The 16144-nt window shown below is 51.6% G+C and overlaps 1 protein-coding gene across 6 annotated transcripts in view; it reads right to left on the bottom strand.

Annotated features, from left to right (window-relative positions):
* Positions 1–10240, bottom strand: part of rnf220a (ring finger protein 220a) — a 156490-nt gene extending 146250 nt beyond the window's left edge. For all 6 annotated transcript variants that reach the window (XM_061243749.1, XM_061243750.1, XM_061243751.1 and 3 more), the window contains exon 1: positions 9589–10240. In XM_061243749.1, coding sequence (XP_061099733.1) covers positions 9589–10240 — 652 coding nt within the window. The remainder of the gene's footprint in view (positions 1–9588) is intronic.
* Positions 10241–16144: the final 5904 nt, after the last annotated feature.

Below are 16144 nucleotides of genomic sequence, written 5' to 3'. Positions count from 1 at the left end.
GCCATAAGGCACGATAATCAAGTAATCAGTCATCACCGAATAATTTATGAAACAACGTGCAGAGTATTGTTTTTTGGCAGAATATTCCATGGTATCGGTTCCTCGGAGAAAAAGCTAAAAGTGTCAATGATGTATATTCCGCCAAATTTAGAACTATTATATTTCTCGCGCGTACGACAAGGCTGTCGAGACCTGATGTGTTAGAATGCAGTCTGCATTTGACATTTTTTCGAGATTCCCATCAAAAAATCCCCCCCCAAATTCCCGGTCTTTTTACAGTGTCATCTGTTGAACAGGCTCGTAATCGGCGCGTACAGTAATTCACCCCCAGGCTCCGCAATTAGAATTCCGGCGTAGCCGCCAGGCATGCGGTATCTGTGCGGCGTTTGAAGAGATACTCCAATAAAAAGCGCTGAGCGTAATGGGGGCAGAGTCGCTTTATCTGCCGCTGTAAAAGAGCGTGTCACCGTCAGCGTGATTAACATCCCCACCCCGCGCGGGGGGAAGGGGGGGGGGGGCTCGGACCGTCTGAGGGGAAGGGGGGAAATCGCGCTCGACGATCGGGGTCGTAACTGATACCGTTGCGTGTCGGGGTCCCCGGACTTTTTAGGAATTATACGCGCGACGTTTAAACAAACGCCCGTTTATGAGCAGAGGCTAGCTGGGTCAAACAGTGGCTCTGTCACCTGTGTTCTGATTGGTTTCTCCATCTGTGTCCCAATGTGGTTCCTCTACCTGAATAGGTACCTGTGATTGTTTTGGATAAATACTTTTCTGTGCTCGATTGATCTTGCCTGGTGCAATTAGGCCAACCAAGAGGACCAGAAGTCAGGGTTTGCACTTCCGGAGAGGTTCCAATACAATTACGTATTTGACCCAGGTCTGGTACTGATACCTACACCTGTGTACTAATTTGATTCCTACACCTTTGGAGATGGAGAGGAAATCCTCGACCCTGATGGGAAACCCTTTGGCGGGGCCCTTCTGTTTCGGGGGCCCTTTGTGGGCCCTCAGGGGGGAAGACGGCTTTCGACACATCTGCATTAGTTTGTGTCTGTCAGTAAAAACAAGCAGAGGCTTCAGGCAGCGCTTCGGGAGGAGTCAGACAGCGGATCCGCTCACTGGGGAACAGAGACCAATAAAACCCGAGGAGTCAGGGGGGAGGGGAGAGACGCCGGGGTGCCCGGCCCTCCTGGCATCACAGATAGGGCCACACAGAAACAAAGCCCCGTGCCAGCTGCCCGACTGCACTGGGCCCGGTGGGCCGGTTCATCTGCTTTTATTGGGTCTGGTGACATCACCGCCCAGGGGGGAGGGGCTGACCCGGGGCCTGGGAGAGGCCATTATGAGCAGGGGGGGGGGGGGGGTTGGGGGTTCTGCAGCTGGTTAGGGAGAGGGGGGAAATGCATGGTGTGCGATGGTGGATTCTTCAGACACGTCTTGGCTCGACCGCTCAGAAGCTTCCATGAAGATAACTCAACAGGTCTGAGCGAGAAGCCCAGGCTTTGAACGCATGCTCCTGATACAACTGCAGTCCGGACCAACGGGAACTGACGGCATTTCAACGCCGAACCAGCCACTCTCAAAACTAACGTTGAGCCGCTCTGGCGCTAACGTTGCCGCAACGTTAGGCGCGCATTTTCTGGAGGGCTGTTTACTCGCGGCGGGCCCCAGCTGCTCCTGGTAGGCGGACGTCGCTCCTCATCTAATTTACCCCCCACCCCCCCCCAAACCCATCCACCCAACCCCCCCCTAACGCCCCCCTCCCGCCCCCCCACCCCCCCCCGTTCATTTCCCTAACAGTGCATCCCACAGCTCATTTCAATAATGGAGGCTGCCCACCAATCTGTGTCCAATTCAAGTGCCCGAGTCAACAAAGGCCCAGGCAGGAAGCGTTAATCCGTGATCTGCGCCGCGCCGCCCGCCCGGCACAATGGCCCGGCCCACCGCTCTCTCACGCATTCATGACGGGCGGACTGACACCTGCTGCCGTCGGCAACCGCCCCCCCCCAACCCCCCTCCCAGTCAACGTCCCGCATCCACAGAGAGGGGGGGAAAAAAACACATTTCCCTCATCTGCTGGCAATATAACCCGCTCCACAGCCAACCGCTCAGAGGCACGAAAATGATTCTTTCCGGAAATGTAGGAGAAACCATTTTCTTTAAAAAAGGGGGCTGTGTGATGATGGAGCGGTCACTGAAAGAAGGAAAATCAATGTGCTGAATATCAGGTCGTAAAGTACACTTTATTTACACGAAAGAGCGTACAATGTTTATTGTAAATATGCTGGTTCTGTGCACGAGCAATTATATTGCAGGCTTCTGGGGCAGGTGAGTAGGTTATGGAGTCCCGCTGCCTGTTACAAAATAAGACTCTGATTGGTGTAGGTCTCAAGTGGGAGGAGCCTAGGATAAGTGTGTCAGGCCAACCAACCTTGCAGAAGCCTTGATGAAATCTGCTCATTTAAGAGAGATAAACAAGCACCAGCTGTGAGGTGGGGCAACGTTCTCAACCCGCTCATCGAAAAAACGTGACGGGGTACACCCATTGGGCACTGGGAAAACTGGTGAAACACCCGCTGCTCCGGATTGGTCGATCCCGGCACACGTCATCGAGGCTCGGTCCACGGCGGTCGCCAGACGCGTCGTCCGAACCGACAAGCCGTGGCCGGAGAGGAGGACAGGCTGAGTGGCAGAAAGACAGGCAAACAAAGCCTCGGAGGCCAGGGACCAACTGACTGGGGGTGGGGAGGTGGGGTAGCACGATGGGACAAGCCTTTTAACATCTGGGTAAGCACGGCCCAAAGCCACAGCAGCCTAATTATTAGAACACTCTTACTTAACTTAACCTGGCCACCAGACCGTGACGGGAGGGGGGGGGGTAGGGGGGAGGGGTAGGGGGGCTCCCGTTTCGGTGGGTGAGGACGACGACGTTTATCTCCTCGGAGAGCTCCGGCTGTTTAACTCCTCAAACGCCGGAAAGAGACGAGGAAAGACGCCGATCGTTATCCAACCGGCCGGCTTCTCCCCCGGTTCGAGACGGCGACAATTTGCGGAGAAGCCATTCACTACACTTACGCCGGGATCGTCCAACAGGAAATTACTTTAAAGCCTCTGCTGATATAAGTGCTATTAGTCGAAAATTGCCTAAGCCTACTGCTGCAATTGTCCATGCCTGCGTAATGTAACTTATGTGTACAATTTCTAAAAATTAAGGATTGGACTGCAGAGGGATTTCAGTATTAGGAGGATAACGGGAAAATGGGCAGATCGGGGATAAGTGGCGACTGATTCAACTCCCTGTTCCATTACAGGCATTATGAGCTGGGAAATATTAACGCCAACCACGTAGTCAGATGTCCCTGCGTTTCATCATTTTTCACCCTTAACCAAGACTTTCCCCTCCCTGCTCTCCCCCTCCTCTCTCTCTCTCTCTCTCTCTCTCACTTTCTCTTTCTCTGTCCCCCCTCTCCTCTCTCTCTTACTTTCTCTCTCACTTTCTTCTCTCTCTCACTTTCTCTCTCACTTTCTCTTTCTCTGTCCCCTCTCTCCTCTCTCTCTTTCTCTCTCTTTCTTCTCTCTCTCCTCTCTCTCACTTTCTCTCTCTCTCTCACTTTCTCTTTCTCTGTCCCCCCTCTCTCTCTCCTCTCTCTCTTACTTTCTCTCTCTCACTTTCTCTCTCTCTCTCACTTTCTCTGTCTCTGTCCCCCCTCTCTCTCTCTCCTCTCTCTCTCACTTTCTCTCTCTCTCCCCCTCCTTCCCACCCTCTCTCTCCCTCTCCTCACTCCCTCTCTCTCCCTCTCTCTCTCTCTCTCTCACTTTCTCTCTCTCCCCCTCCTTCCCACTCTCTCTCCCACTCTCCCTCTCTCTCCCACTCTCCCTCTCCTCACTCCCTCTCTCCCTCTCCTCTCTCCCTCTCCTCCTTCCCACTCCCTCTCTCTCTCACTCCCTCCCTCTCTCTCCCTCTCCTCACTCCCTCTCTCTCCCTCTCTCTCCCTCTCCTCACTCCCTCTCTCTCCCTCTCCTCCCTCTCTCCCTCTCTCTCTCTCCCTCTCTCTCCCTCTCCCTCCCTCTCTCTCTCTCAGTCAGTCCTCCCGCAGGCTCGAGGCCCAGCTCTGTTATTGTGTCTGTTCCACGCAGTCGTTCCCCAGCTCCCAATATTCTCCCAAAGAATAACAAACAGGGCGCGCTAGCCCGGGCCCAGCCGAAGACATCTGCTCTTTGAAAAAGACGACATGTTTAAACAGCTGTCAGAGCCCACTGCTCTTTTGAACATCGAGAAACGAGGACGGCAAAATAACCTGGCCGCCCGCGACAGATCCGGCACGGCGAGATCAACGGGCGCGGAGAGAGGCAGGCAGGCGCGGGAAACCAGCCGCCGCACCGTAATTGGGAGCCAAAAATAGACGGACGGGGGAGACGATCGGACGGACGGATAAGCGACGAGAAAAACAGACGATCGGGGAGATTTCAGCGACGCCGGGAACGCGCGGGCGGCTAGCGGGCGCTACGGCGGGGGCCGTCAGGGGCGGTAATTAGGAGGCCGCGTCGTAAAGAATCTGCATTCCGGGGGAACGGCTAACGATGTTCGATAAGAAATAAAAAGGGGGGCGCGACCTCTCCTTGTTTCACTTATTCTCCCGAACAGAAGGGCGATACGGCGACGGGCAGGCGTGATTAGTGGCACGCGCAGAGGCCGCGCGGACGTGTTGTAAAACAGGCCGCGGAGAAGAACACGCGTGGAATTTTAAGAGCGGGATCCATTTCGGTATCGATGACAGGTTCCCGTCCGGCCGGTCCGGAGTGGGGGTGTGGGGCTTCCCGCGGGGCGCGGGGGGGGGGGGGGGGGGGAACGGGGAGGGGGTGTAAATCAGGGGGAATTTATGGAGACAGGCCGAAACGGCGCAGGGGTGGGTCATGTCAGGAAGGAAACCCACGTGGCCGGGTTCTGTTGTCTTTAGGATTTTTCTGTTTTATTTCGGCTGCACAGGAAGGAAGCCGGGGTCTGCGTTTCGACTCAGCCCCCTCCGCCGGCTGCTCATCCCCTCCTTCTCCCTGCTTCTTTTATCTCTCCTTTAATCTGTCTCTCGCTCTCTCGCTCCGTCAGGCCGCTGGGTCCGGCTCTAAATGAGACTGTGAGGGGAGGTTCAGCCCTTCACTCCGCCACGCTAATGAGGGGTGATGACAACCCACACACACACACATGTAAACACACACACATACACACATACACACACACACACACACTTACACACACACACACACACGTAAACACACACACATACACACGCACACACATACACACACACACACACACACACACACGTATACACACACACTCACACACACACACACACACTTACACACACCCACACACACACACACACACATACACACATACACACACATACACACGCACACAAACATACACACACATACACACACACAAACAAACGCACATGCACACACACACATACACACGCATGAACATCACATACTCACACACAGACAGACAGACATACACCCACATCTCTTCGCAATGCATACATCTCACAAGAGACAAAGAGATTCCACCAGACCGACTCGGCAGACTTCACTCCCTCAAGTTCATTTCTCTTAACGTGCCCTTTTCCCTCCGCTGGCGATGTGTTCTGAATAACAGCGACTGGCCTAAGTCCCCACGTTCACAGTCAGCAACATCACCCGCTTTAACTCAACTGAGTCCGACGGCCGCATACATAATCGACTGGAATTAGCCAGATCCGCGCGCAAAGCCTCTAAATGTACGGATGACACCGACAAGCTGCTCCGGAGCCGCGCGCGACAGCGGCGTTTAGGCTAATGCGGCGATATTTTTGTTTTGATGGCGCGTTTTACAAAGAGCCCTAATGGCTGACAGGAGGAAGGTAAATAAAAGAGGGCCGACGCTCCACTGGGAAGACGCGGAGCTTAAGACAGAGAGGTCACTGTTCCCGGGGTGACAATGCACAGCACGCTATTCAGTCTGGAGGAACCCAATTTAAGTCTCTTATATAAAAGTGCTGGGAATTCAATTGCATTAGAGCTCTTGGTGGCTGCGGCTTTAATCTAATTAGATACAGCTACCAAAGAAGAAGAAGAAGAAGAAGAAGAAAAAACAGCTTCCACAGCCCTCAAAATCCCCTTTTCTTTTTCATCCGAAGTCGATCCCGACCAGTGACTGCTCGTGCCATGCTGGGAATTCTGAGTACTGGCGTTCAGTTCTGCCGTTCTCCCTCCTGTCTCTCTCTCTCTCTCTCTTCCTCTGGTCAATCCATCTCTCCTGTCTCTCTCTCTCTCTCTCCTGTCTCTCTCTCTTCCTCCTCTCTCCCTCCTGTCTCTCTCTTTCTCTCTCTCTCCTGTCTCTTTCGTCTTCCTGTCTCTCTCTCTCTCTCACCTGTCTCTCTCTCTTCCTCCTCTCTCTCCTGTCTCTCTTGTTCTCTCTCTCTCTTGTCTCTTTCGTCCTCCTGTCTCTCTCTCTCTCTCACCTGTCTCTCTCTCTTCCTCCTCTCTCTCCTGTCTCTCTTGTTCTCTCTCTCTCTTGTCTCTTTCTTCCTCCCGTCTCTCTCTCTCTCTCTCTCTCTGATGAAGCAATGGAGGCATATTTGGGTTGAGAGTTCAGCGCCGATTTGAGTCTCTTTCCTCGGTTTTTGAGGTTCGCTTTTCTGAGTGGTATATTACGGTCTAGCCAAATGTCTCACTGTCGCTCTCTCTCTCTCTCTCCATCTTTCCCTCTCCCTCTCTCTCTCTCTTCGCCTTAATCCCCCCGCTGCGATGCGGGCGGGAGACCGGACCGAGCCGGGTTTTGGGAGAGCTGGTTTTAATCTAGCGGTCTGAGTGTCAGCTTAGCGCAGACGAGGAGGCCGGGCTGGTGTGAAGGAGCTGGGTAATTGTGAGAGCGCTGAGGTTCTACAGCCTCCAGCGAAACCCCGCTAATTCCTGTTGGTATAACCCAAACGCCCCAAAATCAAGTGCCCTACTTTCCTCCTGGGTCCCCCACTCACTCCCCCAACCCCCTTCCAGAACCCCCCCCCCCCCCCACCTCCATCCCGCCCCACCCACGTACTTACAGCCGCCAAACTATAAACAACTTCTCCAACACTCTGCTGACGCAAACCCTTGATATAGAATAACTCTCTTTCTATTTTCTCTCTCCCCCCTCTCCCGCTCTCATCAGCTGTCAATCACGGTGTCGAGAGCTCCTCTGCTTGTCTTCCCGTGTGATCAGGTGCCGCCCGTCACCGAACCCCCGCCCCCCCCAACACCCCCACACCTCCGTACCCAACCCTTCTCTGATTTGATCTGCGTCTCATCCACTGTGCACTCCTCCATAGGGAGAGGGAGCGAGGGAGGGAGGGAGGGAGGGAGGGAGAGATGGGGGGGTTCAGATCTCTCTCTCTCTCTCCTCTCTCTCCTCTCCCTCCCACACTCTGGGCGAGCTAATGAGCTCCTGGTCTCAATCGCGGGAGAGACTGACGCATTCTCTCCAATCTGTCGCGGTATCAGATGGAGGGCTTTGAAGAGAGTGCGTGCGGGGCGGGGTGGGGGGTGGTGGGGTTTGGGTTTAGCAGCGTCCCACCCCCCTGTTGTCATCTTCTACGCTGGCTTTTCCACCTTTGATTTCAAAAGTTTGGAGCCTGGCATTCCTGATTTATTTGGAGAGAAAATCCGCCACGATGATTAAGGGATGTTTCGTTTGAGATTTTTTTCTCCTCTCTTTCAAATTTGAAGGCTTTTGACCTGAACTCCATAAAAGGCAAAGACACTGAACAGTAACTAGATTTGCTACACTTGACACTTGTCGAGTGTTTTTGTCAGAAACCAATGAACACATCTTGTAAGCATGCCAACGTTGATTAAACCAGTACCACGTCTTGTATCGGGTGTCAGTTCAGAGGGAAGAAGGCTCTCGGAAATTAGGCAAAAAAAACCCTACATGCGCTTCTGTGGGGTTAACAGTAGGAGTGGTTACAGCAAGCCTGCGCACCAAGGGGGCATGGGTTTGAATCCCAGTACAGATTTCACCATTGGCTGTACCATGAAAATTTACCTGAGCAAGTAAAACAAAAAAAACAAAAAAATTAAAATGGCCGCCGTGTAAAACAGACAGCGGGAGAGTGTGTGTGAAGCTGGATCCCCAGGCTCTTCAATGGGCTGGCTGTGCGGTCCTCACAAGGACAGTAAAACAGATGAGGAAGCTGAGAGCTAAGGCTGGCAGCTTCATAACAAGCCAAAAAGTGCAGCGGGCCAAATGAACTCCACTGGTCAGGGAGTGATAATATTTCAGCGCTAATACTTTGGAGTGAAACTCAATGCGTCAAGACTGGAGGTTGGAGTGAGAGAGAGAGAGAGAGAGAGAGACGGAGATGTGTGTGAGCCCTACGGTAACAGAGGGGAGGGAGAGAGGGAGGAAATGACAGAAAGGAAGAGAGAAGGGGAAAGCAACGCATCGTTAAGGAGAAGAGAGAGAGGCTTGGCAGAGAATGGCAGTGAGAGTATTATAAGACTTCAGAGAGAGATGGAGAGAGACAGAGACAGAGAGAGAGACGGAGAGAGAGAGAGAGAGACAGACAGAGAGAGAGACAGAGAATGAGGGAGGCGGGGAGGAGAGGGAGAGCGGGAGAGCGAGTCGGAGCTGGTGAGACTAAACCTGAGCGGGCCCATGGAACTGTTTTTGGATTTCACAGTGGCTGCTACTGTATTTCTAGCCGGGGTTCACGGGACAGATTACTGGCACTGAACCCCACAGGCTTCCCCCCACGGCAAGCTCCTTAATGCTCCTCAGCGCCGTTCGGCAGGAGCAGGTACCGCTATTCTTAGATACCTCGCTCTCCAAAAAATCCTCCCTGGGAGACATCCTCCAGTAATGGCTTCCCTCCGTCCTCTCCTTCCTTTCCCCCAGGAGACAGGAGCGGTAAACTAACGGCTGAAAAGTGAAGAACCGTGTCAGCGGCGGAGCTGGCACTGTGATGTCACCTCTGTACCGCGCGCGGTGTGCTGTTCCCACGGCGCGGGAGAGCGCTACGCGGCTGACACCGCCGCGGTCTCCTGTTCCGACGCGAGTTCAGTGCACTTCCTGCGTCGGGTTTCCCAGGAGCCCGTAAATGTTAGGACGTGTGAGAGTAGAAAGGAACCGCGGACAGCGGATGTGTTTTTTCCTCCCGCCTCAGGCTGTTTTCTCGTGTACTGTGTGTTTGTGGCGAGCCTGGTCTAGCCGGAGATACGTACACCGACGGGTTTTTTTACACACACTGCAGAAAATGAGCGTCTTAATACTCTCGTGATAAGATTTCTTTTCTCTCAAGCGGCTTGCTTTAAGTTTCTGTCTGCTTAAGATACGTTTGCTTACCCCACTTTGAAACGAGTCAAACCGTCTTACCTCATTCGTACCATTGTTGTCTCATTTAGCCAAAAAAGTAACAGAACTAAGACATTGAAGTTTTTTCACACCTGTTTGGCGGGAAAAACACAGAGCACTTTGACGACAGGCTTGAGAGCGGCCCGCAGGGCGGGGCCTGCGGTCGACGGTGAGAAGCACGGTTCGGGGTGCGGTTTGGGGTTAGTACTTACAGCGGTCGATGCGGTCCTCCGGGCTGGACGAGGGCTCGCGGTCGGACAGCAGGCCGGACACGGCGAAGAGCTTCTTCCCGGCTTCGTCCACCACCACCTTGAGCGAGCCGGGGGAGCCGGTGGGGATCTGCGACCCCCCGTAGTCGTACTCCTTCCCCTCGGCGTCCGAATACCGCAGGTGGGGCGAGGCCTCGGCCTCCAGGCAGCCCTTCAGCCGCTTGGCCGGGGTGAAGGCCGACTGGTACCCCCCGCCCCCGCCGTCGCGCTCCTCCGAGGGGGAGGCGAAGGGGCGGAAGGCGCCCACGCCGCTGTGGTTCAGCATGCTGATGGGGGAGCAGTCCAGGCTGGGCGGGGCGAACTGGTGGTGCAGGTGGAGGAGGGAGGGGGGGAAGTCGCGGTTGGGGAAGCCCCCGGGCACGGCGCCCTGGCGGTGGTACATGGAGGCGAAGGTGTAGGAGCCGTTGGCGAAGGGGAGGTGCACGTCCTTGTCCACGGAGGTGGGGACGCCGAAGGGGCGCGGCGGCTGGCAGGGGATGGAGGCGTCGCGGCTGGCCTCCGCGGTGGAGGCCAGCACCATCAGCGCCGGCGAGGCCAGCGGGTTGGGCAGGTAGGAGGAGCTCTCCATCTTGAACGCGGCCCGGTGTAAGTCCATCTGGGCGACGGGGGGGAGGGAGGCGAGCTTCCTGGGGCGAGAACGGGGAGGGGGCCGGAGAGAAGGCGGGGCCTGGGGGGGAGGGGCCGAGAGAGACGCGGGCGGAGGAGGAGGAGGAGGAGGAGGAGGAGGAGGAAGAGGCTGCTCGGGTCGCGGCGGAAGGTTTCCGGGGACGGGTTTTTGGCGGGTGGCGGGGGAGGGGAGGTCGACGTCACTGCCGGGTCATCCTCAGAAGGTCGAGTCCTGCGGAGAAGAGAGAGAGAGAGAGAGAGGGGAAAAAAGTGAAACTCTAAACCCCCCCTCTGACACCAGCACTTCAAACGCAATCCTGTTTTGAAGTCCAAACTTTCATCAGGCTCTGTCGTTTGGATGGCAACACACAAGCTGCTTATTTCTCCATCTCCCGCCACTGGACCGGAACCCCATCTGTCACAGATAAGGGTATCGGCGGAGGATCAGATAAGGGCTGGGGCGCACTTGTGTGCTCACTCGCCCCGCTTTAATAGGATTCCTCGCTGGATCCAACGCCGACCGCATATCTAACCGCCATCTGCACAGGAAATTTGACTGAATGAATAAATTAGCTCCAATTCACCTTTGACCTCCACGGGAGCGAAACAGACTGCAATCCTCCCCGGGGGGGACGGGGCGGGAGGCTGGGCGGACGCGCGAGGGGATTTTTATCTCAAAAGGCGGCCCGCGCATTGCTACACGCAGGACCGGCACTGCCGCAGAGTCGAACAACAGCATTCCTTTAATCGGGATCCGTATCGACGGCGAGCCGCACTGCAATAACGACTGTCCGAACAGGCGTTTTAGTCTTGTAATGAGATTTAAGATCTTAAGTTTTTTCTCTCAAGTAGAAAAGATTAGCTTGTTTCAAGTTACTGTTTGCTTGACAAGTAAAATTTTCTCACCCCGCTGGCAAATATTGAAATGAGTCCCACCTTACCGGCACTATTTTTGTCTTGGCAAAAAAACTCCTAGAATTAAGATTTTAAGTCTCAATATAAGACTAAAATTTAAGTCTCAATATAAGACTAAAATACTTGTTGAGATTGACTTATGTTTTGGCTTGTGAAAGGATCTCTTGCAGAAACAAAACGTCAACACAGATGTGTTTCTGATGAAAGAGTGCACTGGGACATTAAAATATGACACGAGGGGAATGGAAAACACGGAAGAAGCCCGTGGCACTCTCCCAAAATCAGAAAGACACCTGACTTCCTTCGACTGGCATCTGCGCGAACCCAAAAAAAACACTGCGCTTCGCCATTCATCGTGTCTGCGAAAGTACAAAGGGAGGGACGAACAGAGTCCCGACGCCGTGCAGAGAATCGGGCCCCGCCATCAAAGAAGCTGTGAAGGAATGTTCCGGAATTTTTCTCTTCTTTTTTTTTCGCCCTCCCAGAGATCAGCTGTCCAGAACACTCATCGAAATCAATTTAAAATCTGATCTCCACACTTACACACCGCACAGCTTCCCCCATAAATAAAAAAAAAGCCCCTTTACAATATCGCGTACATGGCAGGGGGAGCGAGGAGCCCTTCCCGTCTCTGCGGAACGCGGGCGTCATACGACACCGCCGCGATCCGGCCGCCGAACGCTCCGAACGCGTCGTTATCCCGCCTCTCTCCTCCAATTTATCCCTGAAAATAGAATGTAAAAAATCTCCCCGTAATAAAGGCCCTTTCTCTCCGCCTCTGTCTCCCCTTTCACCGGGAGCCTTTTTCGCTCTGTATCAAACCTCAAATAACCTCTAAAAAAATGAGTCGGGCAGGTGCTGATAGCAAGGTAATACAGTGATAAGTGCCCAGATATTTCAATTTTATCATCATTACCATCAACGTGGCGAGGCGGTGTGAAACTGACAATCCAATAAAAGGACACGGGATATCCCCTCGCGCTGGCGGAGGGGCGTAAGTAGGCCTGAGAACCGTACAGATGCACTAATCATTTCTCCCGCGCGCGCCCCGTCTGCGGGAACAAATCTCCTTCTCCCCCGGCAACGGCGCGGAGACGCCGGCCCTGTCGCCGAGAGCTGACAGCCGGGGGCCCGTGGGTGACAGACAAAATATTCTGCTATCTCTCCCTCGCTCTCTCTCTCCCTCCCGCTCTCTCTCTCACACACACACACACACACGGTATGTAACATACACACGTCATTGATTTACATAAACTAAAAATGAATCGGTACAATTGTTATATATTATTATATCGCGTATTTCATTAGAACTAGTTTCGTAAAAATAGGCGCTGTTGTTGTACAGGTAATATCGTTTAAGGTGTGGTGGTATTAGCCGCAGCAGTTGTAGCAGCCATGGCAATGCTGTTGTTATTAACTCAGACACAGCATATAGAGGGCTTCGGTTAATGTCGCCTGACTGAGTACCCTGACTGTTCTGTTCTTTTCTTGTGTTATTTTTCTAAACTTACTTTAATACCTGTAAAAAAACATTTTTGATAAGATATTACGGATTTCAACTACACCACAATGGGAATTCTATATATTTTGCATTTCATTCGGATGTTTTGATGACATTAATGTAAAAAAGTTAGGCCAAGGAATACGTTTTCTGCATCTTAAAATATACCAGGGAATCTAATGTCTTTTTAAACCACCAAGAAAACTATAGGCTACTATAGTTACAAACCGACGTCTAGTAATTACTCCAAAGAGACTGTTTCAGAAATATATGAATCTTTAAAATAAATATTCACCCTAAAACTGGTTTTCAATTTTAGATTTTTTATTGATGATGACATTTTTAATCTGCCAAGCAGCAGACAGAAGTTCAGCTGAGTTTCCCCTATGAAAACAGGAGAGAAAAGTCAACGGTGGAAAACCGTAAAAGACAAAGATATGGCTGTCAAAGATAGTTTCCTTCTGCTTCTTTTGTGAAAGGAAAAAAGGAATGAAATGAATCCAGCCTGACAGAATTGGTCGGTCAAAGCTAACAGCAGGACGGCTCCTGAAAGCAAACAGAAGGGAAAGTTTGTGTTGAGGACGTCTTTCAACCCCCTTCCAGTAGCGATACCTTTCTCTCCCCGTCAGTAAATTTACTTATTGTTGACAGCCACTAAGGTGGGTTAAGTACCACTCAAGCATTTTATTAGAGAGAAGGCCAGACGGTGTCATTCGATCCCTACAAAACACACAACGTACAGGGGGCCTGTGGAGGAAAAGCTACAGAGTGCACAGCGCACTTGAGGGCAGAAGCCTTTACCCCGACACAAGCACAAAAACACCAGAAACTGCAACAAAAAAAACACCAGACATATTGTTGGATATTGCTCCGGGATACTGTCCAATTTCAGAAATACATTTTTTTTTATATCAGCTGATTAGGCCAGCTCTCGTTTAAAAATGTTTTAAACTGCCGACCATTTCAAACACCTGAAAAGCACTTGGAACTGACATCTTTTACAGCCGGTGCCTCCAATCAATGCAGGGTTGTCTATTATTGATAACGATGCCGGAGCACGGAAAAGTCGCTCGGTATGGTCATTAACCGTTCAAAACGTGCTCCTTTTCACGGAAAAACACCCGCAACGCCTTCCGTGCACGGTCTGCCGATGGGGTGGGGGAGCGCTGAACGTACAAAACAAGCAAATTTGAGCCGCAAAGATGCTTTTAAGCGCTGAAGTGGGCGGCGACCTGGGTATATTCCAGCCAGTCGACAGCACTGAAAACACAGCGCAGGTGAAAACCGATGGCAAAGTTCACACACCTTTCTGAATTAGTATGGCGCGTTCTCCGGTACCGGAAACCTGCTCCCAGAAGTGACACGACACAGCCAGGCGCCCGTTAAAAAGCCGTGGTCGTTCTGCACCCAGAGGAAACAGTGATTTAATATCAGAGTACCCAACACAGCATGGGGGATACCTGGGAATTGTAGCGGTATCAATTATAATGCATGCTGCACCAGTACAAACTGCCCTGTGCAAATGATACACTAAATACACACTGCACAAGTTCCCCCGGCCGTGTGAGAAACCTCTTTGACAACAGTTTTGACTGATTTTTTTTATATGGATTTAAAATAAAACATTTTAAAGAAAAACATTCATCCTGGTCAGCTCTATGTTTGGCATCCGTTTCTCCTTATCTCTCCATTTTACCACACGTGTCAAAACACAGTATAACACACAGGCTTTAAAATCCCAAACCAGCAAAAAAAGATGCTTTTCCCGCGAGCTGGCAGACGTCTGTGTGTGAAATAAAGCATTGTGAAGTTGGTGCGCGCCGGGGCAAATTGATTCATTACAGAGGAAATCATTGTCAAAGTTTGCTAACCTGCCCGGGCTGTGCAGTTCAGAGGCTGACGCTCTGTTTGCCTCATCCAAATCACCTGAGCCAAACTAATTCCCGGCTAAGCCCAGATTATTTGTAAGGTGTCTGGCTCCTGAGCTCAAAGCCAGCCCTGGACTACAAAGAGCCCCCTCGCGCCCCCCCTCCCCTCGCCCCAATGCAGATCATTCCTTCAGGAGAGGCAGGGAAAGTGAGACTGCCCTCTCCCTTCTCTACCCCCGAGCTTCCAGCCAGCATTCCCGGCGGACCGTAAGCCGTTTCCCTAGTTTACACAGCACAGAAGCCACTGCTGGCCAACCACTGGATCTTAATAATAGATAACACACACAATGAAAGAGGCAGTCGGACCCAGAAGCTGCTGACGACAACTTGTTGGCCCGGCCAGGCTTATAAAAACGGCACAGACCGATTCAGCCCGTCTATTCATTATGGTAACGCGACCGATGCATATTCAACCGCTCCCAGAGCTCGGGGAGAGGGGAAAGGGGGGAGGGGGGGGGAATAAAAAGTTTTGAAGAAAACCCTCCACCTCTCCTTCTCTTCTTTCTGTTTGCTTATGGAAATGAAGAGCCGGCCAGCCGTTTGACTTACTGAAGCTCCATCTTCTTTTATTCCACATTTTTTTTTTCCAGCCCTTATTTTGGTGGAACGCAAGACACTCAAAGCAAACATGGCAGCTGATCCTGGTGCAGCCGCAGATAGAGATACACGTCGATACACTGACAGTATAAACAAAGCCTTTCGCAGTTTCATGTCCCTCGAATTGCGTCTGATTGGACGGCAAACATCCCCATTAATGCGCTCTGCATTCCTGGGGCGAGCATATTCCCTCCGCTGAGTTATGACAGTGGAAAGATAATAAGCGAAATTAGAACAGGTGAACAGATATCCCTCTCAAATTGACTTGTCACCGGCGTGTTGGCAGAGCCTTTTGGGAAGGCTCGGAAAATGAACTTATTTTCCACCACTGTGAATCTACGAAAATAACCCATAAAAAGGAGAGCCTATATGCAAAACGTTTCCTTTTATTAAATTAAAAACTTTATCCATCGGCTTCCTATTCTTTTCATTTATTAAAATTATTCCTAAGCAAACTGTCCATATGATATTCAGTGTAATAGGTAATAAAATGTATTTTACATGACTAAAATGATGAAATGCATGGAAAATAGTGAACTGCAAACATAAAAATCTAATATTACACAGCTCAAACAGTGTTTCCATAGATATATGTATTTTTCATTTTACGTACCAATATTTAATATCTTGCTTTTATATGCAGAAATACCCAAAAGCTGTTGATATAATTTTGCCGGAGCCTAAACATTCATCTTTACACACTAAATATATATTTTACCTACGTCACATTCATAAAAAATCATGTCCATTATCAAAATCCAAACTGGAAATTCATGCATGCAAGCGCGCCCACACAGCACAGAGTGTAAAATGTCTATCACAGACAGAGACAGCAGCAGGCGGAACACACACATGCTAATTCCCCCCATTAGAGACCTGCATGAGGGGGCGCATCGCTAACCCTGCTATGTGCCCTCTTAAAGGATGATACCTCACGCTCTGATCAATTCTG

This window comes from Conger conger, chromosome 5 (assembly GCF_963514075.1).
Source record: "Conger conger chromosome 5, fConCon1.1, whole genome shotgun sequence".
NCBI classification, from domain to species: Eukaryota; Metazoa; Chordata; class Actinopteri; order Anguilliformes; family Congridae; genus Conger; species Conger conger.
This window is presented reverse-complemented; position numbering and strand designations above follow the sequence as displayed.